The 20,467-nt window shown below is 33.8% G+C and overlaps 1 protein-coding gene across 1 annotated transcript; it reads left to right on the top strand.

Moving 5' to 3' along the window:
* The first annotated feature begins 315 nt into the window (after nt 1-315).
* Nucleotides 316-18,605, top strand: LOC115441359 (peptidoglycan recognition protein 3). The gene is made up of 8 exons (XM_030166123.2): nt 316-469; nt 2,466-2,551; nt 2,868-3,075; nt 3,997-4,115; nt 4,422-4,598; nt 11,291-11,498; nt 15,072-15,190; nt 18,374-18,605. The coding sequence occupies exons 2-8, from the start codon at nt 2,470-2,472 to the stop codon at nt 18,595-18,597; spliced, it is 1,137 nt and encodes a 378-aa protein (XP_030021983.2). The 5' UTR covers nt 316-469; nt 2,466-2,469; the 3' UTR covers nt 18,598-18,605.
* The last annotated feature ends 1,862 nt before the right edge of the window (nt 18,606-20,467 follow it).

Below are 20,467 nucleotides of genomic sequence, written 5' to 3'. Positions count from 1 at the left end.
AGCACGCTACGCCGAAAGATTGCGGCTCAAAATTTACAAATCTCTACGCTATTAATAACCACGCCACGAGGCACCTCTCGTGTAATACAAGTCCAATTTTGAATTTGTATTGATTCACAATTATATTTGAACGATAAAATATTATGCAATCAATCAAATTTGAGTTTCAGTAAAAGTTTATTATGTATACGAAAGTTTGCGATACGTATCAATGATGATCAGTATCAAGGAAAATGTTATTACCCTAGCCAATTGTTGCGTCACATACATACTATTTATCATTGGCGACAAATTATTCATATATACCTATAATTGGCCGAATAATCTATAACGTATGTCGCGCCTCAACTACCGTTTTATATAAAACCCCTTGTAAGTGAATCCGACGCATAAATTGTTAGGTCGTCTGAGAGGCGAGTGTTGTATTTTTAATTGCCAAAGAGGCTGCGAAGTTCGCAATAATCATTAGGTAAGTTTTTATTAAAATAAATATATTAACAATTACTAACAATATCAGCTTATTTCGTAAAAACAGTATTATTAATACTAGTATTTATTTAATTATTCTTAAAATAATAAAAATAAAAAGAGACTTAATTTTATGAGCATAAGTACAGAAAATCATATTTTAAGTAAGTATTATTAGATACCTTAACAATACATGGTCAATTATAAAATGCTTATAATCGACCATGTATTGTTGCTTATTAAAGTATTATTAGATCCCTTAACAATACATGGTCAAATATTAGTACTTATATATTTTATTAAGCTTTAATAGAGTCAGCAAAACATATTTTAGTTTAAGTTACATAATATTATATGCAATTTTCAGTGTCATTAGAAAATATTTATTTCAAGAACGTGATATATTATTGCCATAATAGCTTATTTAGGTCAATAATGTTTCGTTTCATACTAGCAGGTTAGAGAAATATTTCTAATATAAACTCATTTTGCTAAACATATACATAAAGTTATAAAACGACAGGTGTGTCTTGTTTGCTATTCTTATACCGGTTTATCGACATAGATGGTATTTAATTAATGATATAATCTATTGGAATACTTAAATTTAAATAAGGTATTACTACGACTCAAACATTTTTAAAGATTTATTGCTGTGGAAAAATACAGTTAAAAAAACACATAAACAATTCTTGTGGTTCGATGTATCTAGAATATTCAAAAATATGTTTTTTGTTCTATCATCATCTGCTATTCTGTTTCATAATATTTTGTTGTTATCATAGGGTCAGTGGAATTTTGATGTGCGCAGTAGAACCGTCGCAGAACGAATTTTCCTTCATTTTACAGTCAATAATCGTGGACCGTCAATCATCTTTATGGCATACAATAAAATAGATAAACGGTTAGCACTGCCCTCTGGTTTGGGCATTTGAACTTTAAAGTAAAAATGATACTTTTTAGATCTCTAAAAAATTCTTAAATATTATTTACAAACTATAAAATGAGTAGTAAGCGCCTATACGTTTTAGAATCGAGGTAAAATCCGAAGTCTATATTCCAGTTTATTGATAATATTAGAAGTTAATTTGCTAAGCTTTTTACATATTTTTTATTCATAGAGTATTAACAACCTCGGGCAACATAAACATTGGTTTTGGCGATGCACTAATCTTCATCTTTTTTGCCGGGTAAACCGATACATAATCATAACTTTGAGGGTAGCCTGGCACTTTGAAGATAATTAAATTTATTTTCTTATAAAATTAGATTGTACTGTAAATTGAATGTAGTTTTACATTTTCTATCCAAAGTCGTCTAAATCCAAATTTTATTAGTTCAACTTGTTTTATTTTATAATGCATTACTAACTGAATTGTATAATAAAAAATACCATTAGCATCAATAACTAGCATTTTGAAATAACAAATGGCGTGATTCAATTGTAATCGTTTTCGTCGATTTAACCGCTATCCGTGCGCATCTGACATGCGCCGATTTGTTGATTAGATAATTTTAATTATAATCTAAGATAGGTTCTTGACTTTGACAATCACGCTATCGTATCCTTGAAGCAGTTTAGTGCACCTACACGTTTTCGCCACTACTACTCACCAGTGAACGTAATTTACCGCAACCGCCATTATCAACACAGAAAGCTATAACTACGTATGCACACATATATATGTAATGTGTTCTGTAGATGTCAAAGCTTGCTTTAGGGTACGGTGAAAGAAGTGCTACTAGGTGACACTGGCAAGGAGCGCGAAATTCCAAATTTAAAAAATATTTTTTTTAATAACTAAAATACTATTTATTTGGTGTAAAAGCGTCTACCACAATCTTAGAAAATAATTTCAGTCTACTCACCTCAAGGCCAGCGCAACACAATATCAAAATGATCCTACATAATGACACCGTAAAAAAACAAAAATAAAATAAGAATAATAAATAGTTGTAAATAATAAATACATAGCCTGAATTTTCTTTCGTTTCAGAAAAATGGCGAGCTTCGCTTTAATAGTTATCCTTAGCGTAATTGGCTTTATATCGGCCTATCCTAGTCCTGAAGGTTACAGTTCTGGTGAGTATGAGCCATAAGTTCACCATTTTATCACCAATCAGTAAATCGAACTTGGTCAAATAATGTACGACATATGTCGCATATATTCCTGAATGATAATAAAGTACTTAATAATATCCATAGTTATTTCTATTTCAATCATCAACATCATCCACATAAAGTCCCCTGATGAACACATTTCAATATTCGAGCTAAATTTAAGGACGCAAAGAGCATGCTTTTTATAAAAAGCATACATTTTGGGTATACCGCAAACCAAATTCAAATCGCCACCAGGTTTTGGGCGTCAATACTCAAAACTTAATGTTTTTTCCAGCCTTCAACTTTCCATTCGTAACCAAGGAGCAGTGGGGCGGCAGGGAGGCACGCACGTCGACGCCACTCAACCACCCAGTGCAGTTCGTGGTGATCCACCACAGTTACATTCCCGGCGTGTGCCTCAGCCGGGACGAGTGCGCGCGCAGCATGCGCTCCATGCAGAACTTCCACATGAACAGTAACGGGTGGAGTGATATTGGATACAAGTGAGTGTACTATTTGCACAGTATCAGCCCGGAATTTGTGCCCGATATGGCGGAGCTCGGTCCTAACACGGGACGGAATGCACTTGGCGAAAATTTGGTGCACTGGTTGGGGCTGCGTTCCTCTCCCTTTTTTTTTGAGTGTGTGTGTGTGCGCGCGCGCGCATGCATGGTAACATTTTTTCTTATTGTTCAGGTTCGCATAAGATTTGTTGGGATTAACATTCGTATTTCGCTAAGAAGCTCATTAGGGCCAATAGTCTCAGTATATACGCAAATAAATCAAAATTCCAAATGACTATCTTCCTTTGTTTATATTATTGTGTGTAAGATAAGAAGTAGCGTCACGCATTTTAAACATTGATTACCTTCCGATAGTAATATTATCACTGTAATGTACTACGTATTATGTGGGTCGGCGCTACGTGATTTGTGTCACCCGTTTACATACATAAACTCATGCTTTGATTCCCGAAAGGTGAGACAGAGGCGCAACTAGTGCACCTACATTTGTCCATGATGGGAGACGGGACGAGCCTAGTTTTGCCATATTAGTACAAATTCCGATCTCAGGACACTCAGATATTTTTCAACCCGATACACTTACCCATTAGAGATAAATGGACGGTACAGGAAATTGTATCTTCCCGAATAAAAAATCCATGAAGATTTTAACGATTTATTTGTCTTATCTCTTGTATTTGACGTAAATAAAACAAGTAAAAACAGGGATTGGTTGACATATTCATAGAAAAACGCGTATATAAAATATCATTTCATACATAAAGCACGACGATTTTTTTTTATTTTTTTTTATAAATAGAACATTAAATAGACATTTTTTTATTTAATAAACAGAATTTTGTAAGACATCACTTTTGTTATACTGAACGTATTTTGACGAATAAATTTGAATATTTTCAGCTTCGCTGTCGGCGGTGAAGGGTCGGTGTACGAGGGCCGCGGCTGGGACGCGGTCGGCGCACACGCAGCTGGCTATAACAGTAACAGTATCGGCATCGTGCTCATCGGCGATTTTGTTTGTGAGTGTCTAATCTTACTCTTAAATGCGAAAGTTAATGATAACATTCAGATCTTTGTATTTTCGTAAGGAGTTAACGCAGTAACCGTTAACGTATTTGAAAGAAATTTGGAACAAATAGTTCATGTCTCGGATTAATACGTCTAAAAAATCAAAAAAATATTTTTATTAAATTATAAATATATACGGTTTTACTCGCGGCTTTTATTTTTTTTATAAACCAACTATTTCATTTTTTTATAAACCAGCTATTTCATTTATTTATAAACCTACATATTTTTATAAATTATATATTAATCTATTTCAGCAAACCTCCCGCCGGCGGTGCAAATGCAAACCACACAAGAATTGATCGCAGCGGGCGTGCGACTCGGTTACATCAGGCCCAACTACATGCTCATCGGGCATCGTCAGGTCTCCGCCACTGAGTGCCCAGGAACCAGACTCTTCAACGAAATCACCAACTGGAACAACTTCGTGAGGATATGAAATGACCAAAGATAATACGACTGTTTTATAATTTTTGTTAATAAATGTTGTTGCATTATGTGAAATTGTTTTGAATGGACCAAATGTGGAGATGTTTTAGCTACAGGGCCCTTATTCTGTATGATAGTGTAAACGCGTAACGCGGCCGTGTCATGTTATCTTCGAGAAATGTGCGTGGAATGGTATTCTGTAAGCCAAATTTCTATAGTCCTAAACATGATGCGTTGTGTTAAGTGCTTGTTACGCACTGTCAAAATAACGTGCAGGATAGAGAATAAGGCCCCTGATTGTAAAAATGTTACAAGTATGAATTTAATATCGAGTGGAGCAATAGATATTGAAATTTGTATCTTATCAAAATATATTTTAAGCAGTAATTAACCTAATCGATACCCTAATATGTCATATTTTAACTAATACTGAAAATTATTATAGATATATCTTTTTTTAAAACAGACGTCTTGCAAATTTTTAAACTTGCTTCCAAGTATCCACTCCTTATGATATTTACTTAGCAATTTTCATAAACGTATTTTTTTTTACTAAGGTTTGGAAGCCAAATAATTGGAAATTTAAAGCCTCATGCAAATATCAATGTGTCTTAAAATAAAAAGTAGTTTGTGGCGGTACAATTAGTGTAATACCGCCACAAGTTATTACGGCGTAGACGAAATTTTTGCCTTTACCTTATGATTCATGACTATTCCAGCAGTCATTTATAACGGAATCGTCATTCCTTGGTGCACCTCTGTTAAGAACCTTGGCATTCACATTGACTCCAACCTGGGCTGGCAGACTCAGGTAACTTCTGTTAGTCGGAAAGTCACCGGTGCTCTTCGTGCTCTCTACCGCTTTAAAAATTTTCTTCCCACAAAGACTAAAAAATGCTAGTGTAAGCCTTAATCCTACCGCTCTTCGACTATGGTGATGTGTGCTTTTTGGACCTGAATGCAGATCAACTTAATAAATTTGACCGTCTTCTCAATAACTGCATTCGATTCATTTTCAACCTTCGCAAATACGATCACGTTTCTACCTATCGCTCTCAACTAAAGTGGTTACCAATCCGAGAGCGGCGTAAATGGCGTGCACTGTCTACACTATTTTCGCTTCTCAAGTCTCCTTCTTCACCTTCCTATCTATCCCCCCACTTCTAGTACCTGGGTGGTAACCACAACAGGAATCTTCGTTCTTCTAATAATCTCCTACTTAAATGTCCTTCACATACATCTGACTTTATCCACTCTTCTTTCTATGTTCAGTCTATTCTTCTGTGGAACGCGCTCCCTTTCGAAGTAAGATCCTCCACTACACGGCTTGGTTTTAAAACGAGAGCTCGGAAACTATTCTTGGATGGGTTGGCAGAATCTCGTCATTAGTTTCAGTTATGACAATATGATATATATGTAGATATATATAATATTATTTATGTATGTTTCTTCGTTTGTATGTATGTATGTACGTATTTATGTATGTGGGCATATTTATATGACGTACCTTTTATATTTTTAATTGATTTCAGTCTGGTTTGTTAATGTTCTCTCCACGACCTTCTCTCGTTGTGCACACCTACCTCTTTAGTCTCTGCACCACCTAAAGGTTGTCTGGTAGAGAATGCCTTCGGGATTAAGTCCCCCTTTATAGTCTTTGAATATAAAATGTAATAAATAAAATAAAATAAATTAACAAATTTTTAGCACTGTAATAGTGTTTATGATGATAATTAATGTAAGATATATGTTGTCAATTTCACCGATGTCTATAGGTGCTGTTGGTAGGATATTTATATGCACCGGATAACAACCATCGAAAATAATATGTAAAACACGCCATAATGTCACACACACTACGTAAGTGTGTCGCGTTCCGGGATCAGCCTGCGTGTATATTTACTTACTTATAATAATAAATCTAGTAAGTAATTAACTAGTATAAGGGCGCAATGTTTAGGAATACCATCTAGTTTTTATGCTTGTTAGTTTTATAATTAGTTTTAATATTAATTGTAATCTGTTTTGCGTCTTAATTTTAATAAAATAAAAAAAAATCCTATTTCAAACACGCCGGCATAATTGTGGAAACCTAGGGATAGTCATCTCGCGTCCGTTGACTTACATTTTATAATTATAAAGAAAATTAAAAAAAAATATTGTGATGTATAACTTTCCCGTAAACATAACAAATCATTATGGGAAATAACTAATATTGTGGCATTATTATTATTTATAGTAAAAGTATTATATAATAATAAAATGAATTGTTAAATACTTTACATTCTTCAACATATACCCAATGTTAAGTATTCCGTAAAGATTACCGATGTCGTGTAAATTCTATGTTTTTATTCTACCGAAAGACAGGACGAATATTAGCACCCCTTCTAATTTCAAATTCTATAAGATATTAATACTCAATATCAGTTCTAATACATCACTGTATTACGTGCGTTCGCTTGACACTCGATAAGAGCTAGCGGAAAACTTTGCGCGATAACATACGACGACACTAACAACAATCTATTAATTGATTATATATATATTGATTTGAATGACGAGATGAGCTTGCCGTTCACCTGATAGTAAGCGATACTACCGCCCATAAACAATAGAAACTCCATCCACCGCCATGAATCACAAAGTATTGTTTGGTATTCCAATGCGCTCGCCAAAGTTCGACACGAGATGTTAAGTCTTATTAAGCCCAGTAGTTACACTGCCTGCAATGTCCTTTAAACCGGAACACAACAGTGACTACATGCTGCTGCTTTGCGGCAGAAATAGACATTGCAGCGGTACCTACCCAAGCGGACTCTCACAAATGAGACCTACCACTAGTAAAATATTACATACATTTGATTCGATTTTACACACGTTATTTCACCTCTTGATGTTCGATGGCCTAGACAAAGCCCTCACTTCCACGAATACCAAGCTTACATGAGATTAGGAACGAGCCTGTCGCGATTTGGACAGAAGTATGAATCCCAGTTTATTAACATATTTGAGTGCCTATTTGTCAATTAGGTATTCATAAACCGTTGTACGGATTCTGGTAACATTTAGCACAAATTAATTATTACCGTTATGTGTTACCGTTAATCTGAGTAATAAGCTCTTAAGGAATAAAGAATAAACTTATTATCGTCGTCTGTTTTCATTATATCCTCTCCGATTTAAACTAGATGGCGTTGATGTCGAAAGAAAAGGTTACAAACCCGTGCGAGCTACTCGAACACAACACACAGCTAAAACAATGACTGCCTTATTTAAAGTATTAATTTATTATATTTAACCTAAAACTGGAGTTATTGTCGCCGTCGAAATTCAAAATATGTGTGATCTATCGGTGATTCCGCCAGTGTCGAGTAATGATAATAGCGGATATAAAACAAAAAGTCAACATACAATATAAATTAATTCGCAAGATAAAATTAACTTGTGAATCACATACAATGATAATTATTTTTATAAATATACCCATAAGTAACATCTTTACCTGCCCCAGAGAAAGGAAAAAGGCGCGATGGTAGGTTTGTCACTAAGTATCTACTTATAATAAACATTAAAAAAATCCCTAAATTAAGGGGAACTTTGGAGTCCATTTTGAGATGTGCAGAGGTCAACAATATTAACATAATATCGCATGACTCATACATATCATCATAAATCATGTCAAAATGTTTACAATCAACGCAAATTACTCACGCACATCTGTACAAGGGATAAAAAAGCTGCCAATATGGTTTCCACATCACCGGACATTGGTTCTTCCCCAAAGTTGTTTGTTTTCTATCAAGAGCCGATTAGTCTCGGAAGATAATTTGTTTTACCTACCTGTTGAAGTATAGATAAACAAAGGATTATGAACTACCAATGACTTGCGTACACTCTGCTATAACTAGGATGTTTTGTACAATTATTTATTACCAATAAGATGTACCAAAAATATTACTAACGACTTAAGACAGTATGTATTTTTTCTTATACGGGCGTGGCCAAGTAACCCAACTGCACCTGGAAGTAAGTGGAGTAGGGTACAAAAGGGTATTCTGGGAAGGCTTGCGTTCTCCAGCTAAAATCCTCTCGCTGACGATAATTATCACGACCTACTTTAATATAAATGTTTTTTCAAAACTTTCTTGAATTAAATTATGTGAGACCCCACTGCCAAGGAAATGGATTAAGGGGTACTTTTTATTTTTTATCTTTGTCATTAATTTACCTTTAGTATATTCATTAATACTTTTGCATATTATCTGATTAGCGTACTTCATTGACATAAATAAATTTTATTGATTCGTTTTGTAGGTGTAATAAATTTAATTTTAATTGTTTTACAACGTCGATGATGAATGACATTCAGTTATAATGACAAATGCAGGTTATTCTGCAATTAATAATTTAAGTTATCTAAATATCCACTTAAAGATAAAATTAAGTAAGTATATAAAAATTGATCTTTTTTGGAATTCCGTGTTATTGAATTGGGTACGGTTTTTCTATCTGTACTTCAATAATGTTGGCATTTTTTAAAAACTGAATTATCTATAAATATATTATGTATCTATTGTGGATAACATTTTTATAAAATTTGAACCGATCAAAATCCAAAATTTAATTTCGTCTCAAATTATTCTATACAGAGCGTAATAAAAATAAATGCATCCTAATGTCCGAGTAATAAAAATTAATAAAATAATCACAATATGCATGTAACAATAGCAATAATATACTACGTATATCTATTTTGTAAAATATGTTACAGATTTCTGACAAGATGCAAATCGTTTACACAACCAGGGTTATTATAATAACTGCAAAAAATGTGTAAATAGTATTTACATTTAAATACTTATCATTTTCAGAGATTGCATACGGTTTCATTTTGTTCTAACAATAATAAGGTACCTATTTGTGATACATTCAGAACACTATAACGATGACAAGAAATAAAATAGTATTGCCTCGTTAGTCACGATGTACATTTGGATATATACTATATATACCTACTGACCAAGCTTAATTCCGACAACATAAAGGTAATTTACATTAAGGTTATAGCTTAAGGTCCATTTTTCATACATTTTGTTTCACCTTTAATCTGGGTAACTAAACAAGTATTGACAAGTAAAGAATTTAAATTCACGTCTAGTTATTGATTAGTTCTCGCAGTTGAAAGAAAAACGTAAAAATAATTAATAATCATGGATATTTCGGCCTTTAAAATTTAATATGACGAAATTTTAAAGGCAGAAATATCCATGGTCTAATTTTGCGATCGAACGAAAAAAGCGATTCCGATCGCTTATTGAACTCACACACACATCATTGCTTTATCATCGAGAGGGTTAGGCAGAAGTGCTTCTAGGGCATTAACTTTCCGCCAGTTTGTTTCATCCCATAATGTGATAGGATACGATACAATCGCCATATCGGGCTCAAATTCCAGAATGCGGGCTGATACTGAGCAGAAAAAGCCCAATATCACTCGCCCAACCCGGTACCTCAAAAGACACAGCAGTTCCAATCATAGTCTGATAAATATATCAATTAAATTGCCATCAAAATACAGTTGATAAATAAAAAACATGGAATAATCTATGTTAGAATAAAAACATTGACCCAAACACTTGTGCCCTAACTCAAGGACAGTTAAAAATCACTGGCCACTATAAGTTCTCGAAACAAGTACCCGCTGCTTTTCAATCACCCTATGCCTTATTGACTTCGTCATAACGATGTTGTTTCAACAAAAGTAACACGCCATCTTCATCACTTACGTATTAAAGCTTATTACCCGCTAAAAGTCCCTACACTATACAATAGTCAAGTGTTTAATTCCAAGAAACTACACGTATACAGAACCGTATTCCCGGAATTTCGCCTCAGAAAAAGCCATCGGTTCTATCCGTAGCCGATGAGAGCGTTATCAACCGGGAAAGTACCGTAAACGAAATGCTTCTTATAAATTAAGTCGTTGCACAATTTTCTACAGTGTTTGTGCGGCGCCTAACATACAAGGGTTAAGCTAACATTTCCTCGTATATAGTTAAGATGATTGGAAGTATTATAATTTATTTTAGTTTGTTTATTGTCTGTGCTCCTGTGTTAGGGCGACCTAACTTTCACAGTGGTGAGTAGAATAAAATTTTATATTTATTTACATTATAAATTAACAACCCAACGGATTTTATACAAAAAAAAATTGCCACATATACTAGTAAAATAAATTAACTTTTAGTAAATTATATATAGAATCCAGCTCGCAGGGGTTAAAATGCATTTGTTTTTTATACGCAATAAAGACAAATAAGTTTAAGTTCTTATCAAGTACTCAAGATATACCTACATCTTTAACAACTGACTTCTGCAGCAAATTATGACGCCATGCTGCAATTAGTCTGTAGACAATATGAAAATCATAATAATTTCCGAACATTTTCCGGTTTCTCGATCTGTAATTGTTACAATAGGGTATGTAGTACAATATGCCATTTTTGTGCAATGAAACGACAATGGCAAAACAACTATTTATTTGACAACTACCAGCGTGATACTTATAATTATAAAAAAAAACACCACAGTAAGTTATTAAATATTTTATATCTTTAACCATACATTATCCCCCGACTTACTTAAACAAAAGAATATCTGAAAGTTGTAAACTAATGCATTTTTATATATTCAGGCGAACATCCATTCCCGTTCTGCTCAAGGGAATGTTGGAAAGGCTCTCCGCCTACCGACACTAGACCGATTACCAAGCCAGTGCCGTACGTGGTTATACACCACACAGCCATCCCTGGCGCGTGCAACACCTCCTCACAATGCATGCAGGATATGCGGAGCATGCAGAACTATCACAACAGCATGGGATGGGGTGATATAGGATACCAGTAAGTATATTTTCACACTCATACACCTTTTATCCCCTAAAAGGTAGGCGGGGTTGAAAAAATGCATCCACTTCTGGATATGCGGTGCATGCAGAATTATCATAACAGCATGGGTTGGGGTGACATAGGATACCAATAAGTATATTTACATACTCACACACCTTTTAACTCCTAACAGGTTCAAAAAATGCATCCACTTTTCACCATTGGTATTTTTCTATTCTTTTATTATGATATCAAGTAATTATTACATTGATAGGAGCAAGTCTACAGCCATATCGGGCACAAATTACAGTGTCCGGATTGGTATTAGGCAGAAAAATCCAATATAACTTTAACCGACACGGGTACGAACCTGAGACTTAGGCACGGCAGTCGTACTGGAATACAACTACGCTACCAACAGTCAGTACTCACTTCATCGATATAATACAAATTTAGAAATTCAACCTCTAAATAAGTAGTGGTTCAAAGCTTGTATGAAATGCACTAGTACGTATTTATAAAATCGACCATTTGTTTAAAAAAAGATCTTCATTCATCCGAGCTGGTTTACCTCAGTAGCATTAGATCTATTGATGAGGAAATTTAAAACACGTGTAAGGGAAAATTATTATAGACAGTTAGTCTGAGAGTTTTACGAGGTAGTATAGCTATATACTATTATGTCGGTATTCAAGACTGTCAGTCGTTAACAGGTTGTATAACATAACATGTGACACACATGCGTTACATGAAGACAAATCTATTAAACCCTACATAAGCTCGTCCCCTTTTACGTTATGGGACGGAGTGCACACGGCGGAAAGTAGGTGCGCCGGCTGCACTTCTGCCTACTCTTTTGGGAAAAAAAGATCTGTGTGTATGTGTCAGTCAATTATCAGTCAAATCATTTCTATCAAAAGAAAGAAAGAAAAAACTTTTTTTTTAACAAAATAAAAAAAAATAAAGCCAAGAAATCTTACATAACATAAACAATTATTGCTCCAACAACTGCAATACCACCTTTGTAATACTGCAGCGCTGGTTTTCAATGAGTTGCCCATGTGACGTACCGACATCAAATCGGTATACAGTAGTAGATAGTAACTTAATAATAAAAACAGTCAAAACATGTCCGAGAACTCAATAGAAAGAAAGTAGGTACTTAATTAAACTATTGCGCAGGGTAACTTTAATAAATTATCTCCTTTCAATAAAAAAACATAGAAATCATATACCAGAAATACGTTAAAATATGAAGCTTACTCGTTCTGAGCAGTTTGGCAATCGAAATAACCACAATAAAGTTATTCGTATTATCCATACTCAAATTGGAAAGAATTTCGGATAGTAGAGTAATTATTTTGTCACCGTTTTTCAAACTGTCCTTTTAAGTTTACACTTACCCATTTTGTCGAGTCAGAGGAACTTTAAAGGACACACGCGGTGTTTCCCTAAAAGATTTATGATTTATTGATACATTATATGACTGGTATTAAATCAATAGATAATAAAGTTGTGACATTTGTGTCAATTCGATCCATATTTCATTAATTAATTATAATCTAATGCAAATATAACTTTTCTGACCTCTTTGCATTGAAAACAGATCAATTAAAGGGCGTATAGCTTGCTAGTAAGTAAGTTGTTAATAATTCATTTTAATAAAATTTTCTGTTGCGGTTTTAATACGGCATTATTACATTGTTTGTGGTTTACTTTTATGTATTTTATTTGATCAAATATAGTATTGAAGATTCCTAAATACTCCGACCATACCCTATTATGGTTATTACTTTATCTTTTTGAAAATTATTGTTTGACATAAAGAAAGAGATAAATTAGTGATTGATAATTGTTTAACGTTATAAAAAATAATTATTGATTGTATCTATTATTATTTCAAATCACAAAGATATAGTGTCTTGTTCTTTTACCACTCATTATTCTACTCGAGAATTCGGTCAGCATAAGATCCCTTATTTTTTTTCGGCCGAAAGCCGAAAGGATTTCGCTTATTTTTTTCGGCCGTCTGGCTAATGTCCACGGACTTTGGAAATCAGCTCCGAAAAAAACCTTTTACAAAAACAATTTGCGATTTAAACCCAACATCTCCCGATCCACAGCTCGTATACACTACCACTAGTCTAAAATCTTTTAAAAGTATAATATAAAGCTGAACTTGAGTCATTTTATACAAACTGAACTCAAATCAAACCGCAATAAAATCATATAATACAATAATATACATCGTGCATAATCTCTGCCTATAATTTACATGCGTAGTGTCGCTATCGCGTAGTAAACAGTTCGACCACTTCTGAATGACCAGCGAATGACTCAATGTAGCGTAAACAATGATAATCTATCAAAACAACTTGTAATAATCATATGCGCATTGTCAAATGATTTTTACGACATATTTTAATCAAAAAAGGAGGAAATTCCCCTTTATTTAAAGGCGAATGAATGTTACTTAACGTCTATAAAGGTCTTATATCATTTGATAAATAAGTGATGTAGGAATCAAAATTAATAAAAACATTAGGTACAAGCTTTTGTTTTTTTGCTTATGAATTTGATTGCTTAAATTAGAGTTAAAATAAATTACTAATGATTTCCTATTACATACACGCGAAAATAAAAAACAAATCAATAACGAGATCAAATAAGCAAATTTAAATTATTGTGGTTTTACCTAACGTATTTTTTCGCGTTAATATTCTTCATCATAGATTTAGTTACCCAATTTGATTAAATCAAACACTGTATTCATGGAATTCGTATCATCACCCTGAGGGTAGTTCGTAATCATTAATCAATTTCACTTCTCAATTACACAAGGAGTCACGCGGACACAGGTAACTTGTCGCTGAGAAACACTAAATAATTATAAACTGACACCTACTGAAGTTGCAGAAGGATGTGTTTCATAGTAGTAGAATATTTTAGTGTTCCTGGACAACAATTTAACGTTTGCGACTCGCTAAGTTATTCCTCAGACCATGACATAATGTAAATAACACTCGCCGAAATTCGTGCAAAAAAGTAACAACGGTCAGCCGGGGAATAACCAGCGACCCAAATTCACTGCACAGTTTTTAAGTTTTTTTTTAAGATCCGGACAAGATGAGACAGGAAACGTTTCGTAATATTTTATTGTTCATAAAGTAAAATTTTTGTTAACCAATCTCGGAATTTTTCGGTTCATTGAGTAAGTTTGAATATTTTACTTTTTTAGACAGTGTCTCTAATAAAATTATAACGAGCTTTTGGAGAATTTCATTAACTTCCTTTATTATACTTTTTCGATTCACATTGCATTACCGACCTAGATAAAACCCAGCGATAACTTAACCTTTCATACAGCCTTTCGTATGCCAAGTGAAATTATCGGACCAATAAACACACCTTGGGTGTTTAATTCCAACTGTCTACTCTAGCAGTAAACATTTCGTGCTATCAATGATCAATGATCAATGATCACTGACCATAAAGTGACCTTCAACTATAAACAATATATAATTAATATTTTTTGTATCTTAATGCAGGTAAAATGATTTTAAGTTATTATTCCAATGTTTTTTACAGTTTCTGCGTGGGCAGCGAAGGCGTGGCGTACCAGGGTCGCGGATGGAATGTCATCGGAATCCATGCCATACAGGCAAACAACTACAGCATTGGTATCTGCTTGATCGGGGATTGGAGATGTAAGAATTTATTTGCTAATATTAAATTACTAGACGGGTCCGGTATATTATGTCCTGTCATAGACCGTCTTTTCCATAGCCTGCATTTTATGTAAACTGCTTTTCATATTTCTAGATATTGACACCAACGCCACCTACCGCGTCTAAAATTATCCACAATTTCAAGTTGAAATTAAAGAAATACTCACCAATTCATGATAATTATTTAGATGGTTTCCGAGATTAGCGTGTACGAAAAAATATGCTTACAAAAATACCATCTAAATTCTAACTTGTCCTATCTTTTTCCGTTGATTTTCCAATGTTTTCTTTCATGCACACCTTGTCCTGAATTCAGATCATAACGAGAATAAAATCAGACAAATCAAGTTGTCTAGTGATGCTCTTACATACCCACGTGCGGCAATAGATTTTTATTTATATAACTTTATTATGTGCTGCTCGCGGCTTCGTAAGCGTGAAAAACCTTTCTCCTACTAAAGCCCCTAAAACACTGCACGACGCCGACGCTATTTATTTAAAAAGAAACGATAAAAAATATTTTCCATGGGAGCAAATTAACGGGATAAAAAATTACCTATGTTACACAGGATATTGTCTACCCGATAGGCAAATTTCATCCAAATCCATTAAGTTGCTTCTGCGTTTAGTTCTAACAAACATACATTTAAAAGTTATCGCAAACCTTCGCATTTATTTTAGTAAAATAGTAACAAGTAAAATGTTACTTACTAATGAGTAAGTCCCATATTTTATGCAACAGAATGTGAAAGCAAAAAACTCTTTCGCGTGTTAATATGCACCACAACTACTAGCCATGCCGCCCAGAATTTAAAATCACAAAGTTCTATATTGAACATCGCTCAACATCGCAAGTCCTTCATACTACTCATTCAAACCGAAAAACAATAATGCTTAAAAAATGTTCTAATGTCAGCATGGTACCTAACAATGATATTTGCTTATGGTGGAATATAAATTTATTATCAGCTCGGATAGCGACCACCGTACACGAGGTGTTGAAACACGCCATAATGACCCAAGAAGTGTGTCGCGTTCCAGCATCAGCCTGTGTATACCTGGTTCCAACAGGCCGGCATTATTATGTCGACTACCGAGGGGTAATCATATCTCGTCGGTCAACATTCTATTGGACCATTTTCCACTTACCTCTAGGTGCAGTGGGGTCACTATGAAATCTAGGTTCTCATATCCGCAACCGAAAATCATACACACACACAACATCACGCATTTTATCCCCGAAGGGGTATGCAGAGGCGCAACCATGGCACCCACTTTTCGCCAAATGTGTTCCGTCCCATGATGTGATAGGGGGCGATCCTATCGCCATATCGGGCACAAATTCCAGACTCCGGGCTGATACTGAGCAGAAAAACCCAAATATCACTTTGCCCGACCCGGGATTCGAACCCAGGACCTCAGAGCGCTGCCGTACCGCGCATGCAGTACAACTACGCCACCGAGGCAGTCAACCGAAAATCATAACTTTAAAAAAACATACTGTGAATATTAATCTACTGCAAATACCTACTAGTCGAGTTATTAAGTATTAATATATGCAAAGAAGATTTAAATTAATATAAAATTTAATATTCGCTTGAATAAAACGAATAAAAACGGTACTTTTTTACAAATGTAATTAAACATCGACTGGCTCACTAGACGAAATAATGGTTTTGTGATAACTAACTTTGGTTCCTATAACGTAATCCAATAATCAAAGTATTCTGCTTCATTTAGGTATTAAATTATTACGCATTTCATATTTACATACGTATCAGGCTATGTCTATTTAAATTTAAACGTATTGTGATAATAATAGGATACATAACAAACTCTTGATTCAGTCTTAATTTTTGGCTCGTTCTGCGCATCGTAATGCCAAATTCTACTGATGTATTTACTACCATTTTCAAGGAGCAAAACACGCGCATTTGTATTGTATTGTGGTTAGTAATTGTTTTTACATTTCTAAATATCTTATTTGCTTGTTTTTATAGTAACTTAATGTTACAAATATTCGTATTCTGGATTTTTAATAAGAGAACTATAATATTTTGTGTAAAAACGAAATTGATGGTAGTGTGTTTTTGAACGAACTTCTGTCAGGTATTTTTATAACAGATTGATCACAAAGAAGGGACATTATGTTCTATCCATCCATTTCATAAAGTTTCCTATAATTTCGATGTTTTAATAAAGATCTTGACCTTTTTTTACTTTGTCAATTTTTCTAGTCGATAAAAATCTTTAGAATTCAATTTTCGTGCAAAATAAAACTTAGTATTGAATACTATTAGTCGTACTACTTCGTTCTTGATATATCTACTTTTTGTTACCGGCTTCTTACAAAAGCGAGCGTTTCCTGACAGTACACGTGCCATAGCTATTATCTCCTAATTACCAGACATCATAACAGAGCTGTATTTAGAATTTTATTCACATAAACTATACCATACTCACGTATATACATATATTCCATAGAAGAATCGACACGAAATTTAGAAATGAAACTTTGAAATATATCCATGACCAAAAAATCAATAATTATTTTCTTTTGTTGACACAATTGTCATCAAACGAATATGCCTTCATTTTTCACGTCTACTAGCATAATTATGGAAGCTTGTCATCCCAAATGGTGAGTAATTCCGGTCCTGTCTCCAAGGCCTTGGATTTGACACGCGTCATATCAATTATTTTTACATAAGTCGTATTACGTAATAAATCGGTTGTATGGAAAAAAATATTAGAAGGAACTCAGTGGCTTCAACTTTTATGCATATGTTAATTGATAAATAAATGTCGTCTTTTACATAAATGGTATAATCTATGGATACTTTAAGAAACACGGATAGTAACGAAATATTAAAACATCACTATTGCTGACATAAGTCTTTATGTAAAAAAAATATATCCTTTTAAGAAAACCTCTATATAATCTATTCCTAAACTAATATAAATACGATATACTACCCCTGAAGAAAAACTAAACTGTATTTTCATTTGATTACATTTCTAAATAGACCTTTACGCATGCGGAGACGTAACAAAACTTAAACCAATTAAATAATATGTTTAGTGCAGAATGTGCAATATATGATAATATATTTGAATAGCGTCCCTACATTTTTATTCAACTCAATATTTTTTTTATTTCAGATGAAGCCCCACCGGCCGTCCAGTTGGCAACAACAAAAGCGCTCATAAAGGAAGGAGTAAGACAGGGTGTCCTCAGTCCAACGTATAAAGTTATTGGCCATAACCAAGTAATGGCTACTGAGTGCCCCGGCACAGCCCTCTACCAACACATCTCCACTTGGGACAACTTCCAACCAGGAACAGTGGATTTTACAAAATATTTCGACAAAATTAAAAAGACATAAACCTGAAATTGTTTTGAATCATTTAAAGTATGCATCCTTGCTAGTCATTAATTATGTTTAGTTTATTTCATCTTTCTTTAATATTCAATAAGGGCAAAATGACCATCACATCTAAATAAATAGTTGCGTTACTCTAAAAATCTATAGTATTATATTTAAAACAATAATTAAAAACTCTCAAATTTTTGTTTGAACTCGCTTACCTCTAAAATTAGTGCTTAAGGTTATAGCTTAAGGTCCATTTTTCATACATTTTGTTTCACCTTTAATCTGGGTAACTAAACAAGTATTGACAAGTAAAGAATTTAAATTCACGTCTAGTTAGTGATTAGTTCTCGCAGTTGAAAGAAAAACGTAAAAATAATTAATATGCATGGATATTTCGGCCTTTAAAATTTCGTCGTATTAAATTTTAATAACTAACTAGACGTAAATTTAAATTCTTTACTTGTCAATACTTGTTTAGTTACCCAGATTAAAAGTGAAACAAAATGTATGAAAAATGGACCTTAAGCTATAACCTTAACGGTGAATTTTTTGTCACCAATAGAAAGCCACAACATACATTATTTTTGTCAAACTATTTTAGGCTTCTTTTTATCCGGGACACAAACATTGTAGCACCAGAAATCACGAGCAAAAGCTACTCTTAGTCATAGTTCTAATACGGCACAGCACTACGCTTCTTTAAAACAAAAAATAGAAGTATTCTTCGGTTCCACATAATCTAGACTTGAAACGCATATTTTCTTTTTGATTTAATTCCACCAGGGAAAATCCAACCCGCTGCATCAGACACATTCATCCGTTTCTCAACATAAGTTTTGGAATGATGCTACTTTAATTTGATATTATGAATAAATGTTTTTTTTAACTTGCTCATCGAATCAGTATGCCTACAATTGGCGAGAAGTAATGTAGTGTAAAAAACGTAGGTGTAAATGATTTATAAAATGGAGTTTGCGATTCAACTGACCGTTTGTGGGACATTCCCTGTCTTATGGATCAACTTTCAAAATAAATTGGAGCAACATTTATTTTTTTTCGTGTAGACCCGCCTTCATCTTCTATAATCTTTTTTTATATTTAGTAATTCCTAGTGCGTACAAAAAAATATTGCACGGATATATTGTACCTACACTATGTGATGCTCGCGTCTCCACCCGCGTGATTAGTTTTTCCAAAAGAAAAATCCGTATACTAGGTTCCAATGATAAATGTAGCCTTTATTCTGCATTAAAACAGTTCAGTTCTATACCGTGAAAGGTTAATAGAATTACTTTCGCATTAATTATATTACTAGCGTTTGCTCGCGGCTTCGCCCGCATGAAGTAATTTTCCGAGATATATATCTATGGCTATATCCTTCTCAGGGCCTCAAACTAAGTCTATACCAAATTTCATTGGAGTCCGTTGGGTACTCTTTGAATTTATCCTGTTCGGACAGGCAAACAAGTGTGACGGAGGACTTTGTTTTATTATATATTTTTTTTGAACTTTTGAAGAGGAACAATTTCGTGATGCTTGACTGTCGCATAACTTTAATTCTTTACGCAGAGCACGCAACGGAAACTTTCAAAATTAATAAATTTTCTCAGATTTGCAACATTTTTCATTAATGCTCCGTTTCTATTGGTCATAGGGTGATGTTATATAGCCTTATAGCCTTCCTCGATAAATTAGTTATCCAACAGTAAAGAATTTCTTATTTCGAACAGTATTGAAAAACTTTAACAATAGTTCCTGAGCGCGTTCAAAGACTCAAGCTTTTCAATTTTATATAACATTATAGGTAGAAAAATTTAGTGAATAATTATGATTTCATTCAATTTCAAAACCCATTAAAAATAATACGAAACGAATAAAGTAA

Source organism: Manduca sexta, chromosome 9 (assembly GCF_014839805.1).
Source record: "Manduca sexta isolate Smith_Timp_Sample1 chromosome 9, JHU_Msex_v1.0, whole genome shotgun sequence".
NCBI lineage: Eukaryota > Metazoa > Arthropoda > Insecta > Lepidoptera > Sphingidae > Manduca > Manduca sexta.
The sequence above is the reverse complement of the archived record's forward strand: the minus strand, read 5'-3'. Positions and strand labels throughout refer to the sequence as shown.

Bases quoted from the DNA above. Each gene is read 5' to 3' on its own strand.
- LOC115441359 (XM_030166123.2), top strand. From the start codon at position 2,470: ATGGCGAGCTTCGCTTTAATAGTTATCCTTAGCGTAATTGGCTTTATA. The intron at 4,599-11,290 runs TATGAAATGACC...TTATATATTCAG, and splicing joins CTGGAACAACTTCGTGAGGA to GCGAACATCCATTCCCGTTC. The intron at 15,191-18,373 runs GTAAGAATTTAT...TTTTTATTTCAG, and splicing joins CTTGATCGGGGATTGGAGAT to ATGAAGCCCCACCGGCCGTC.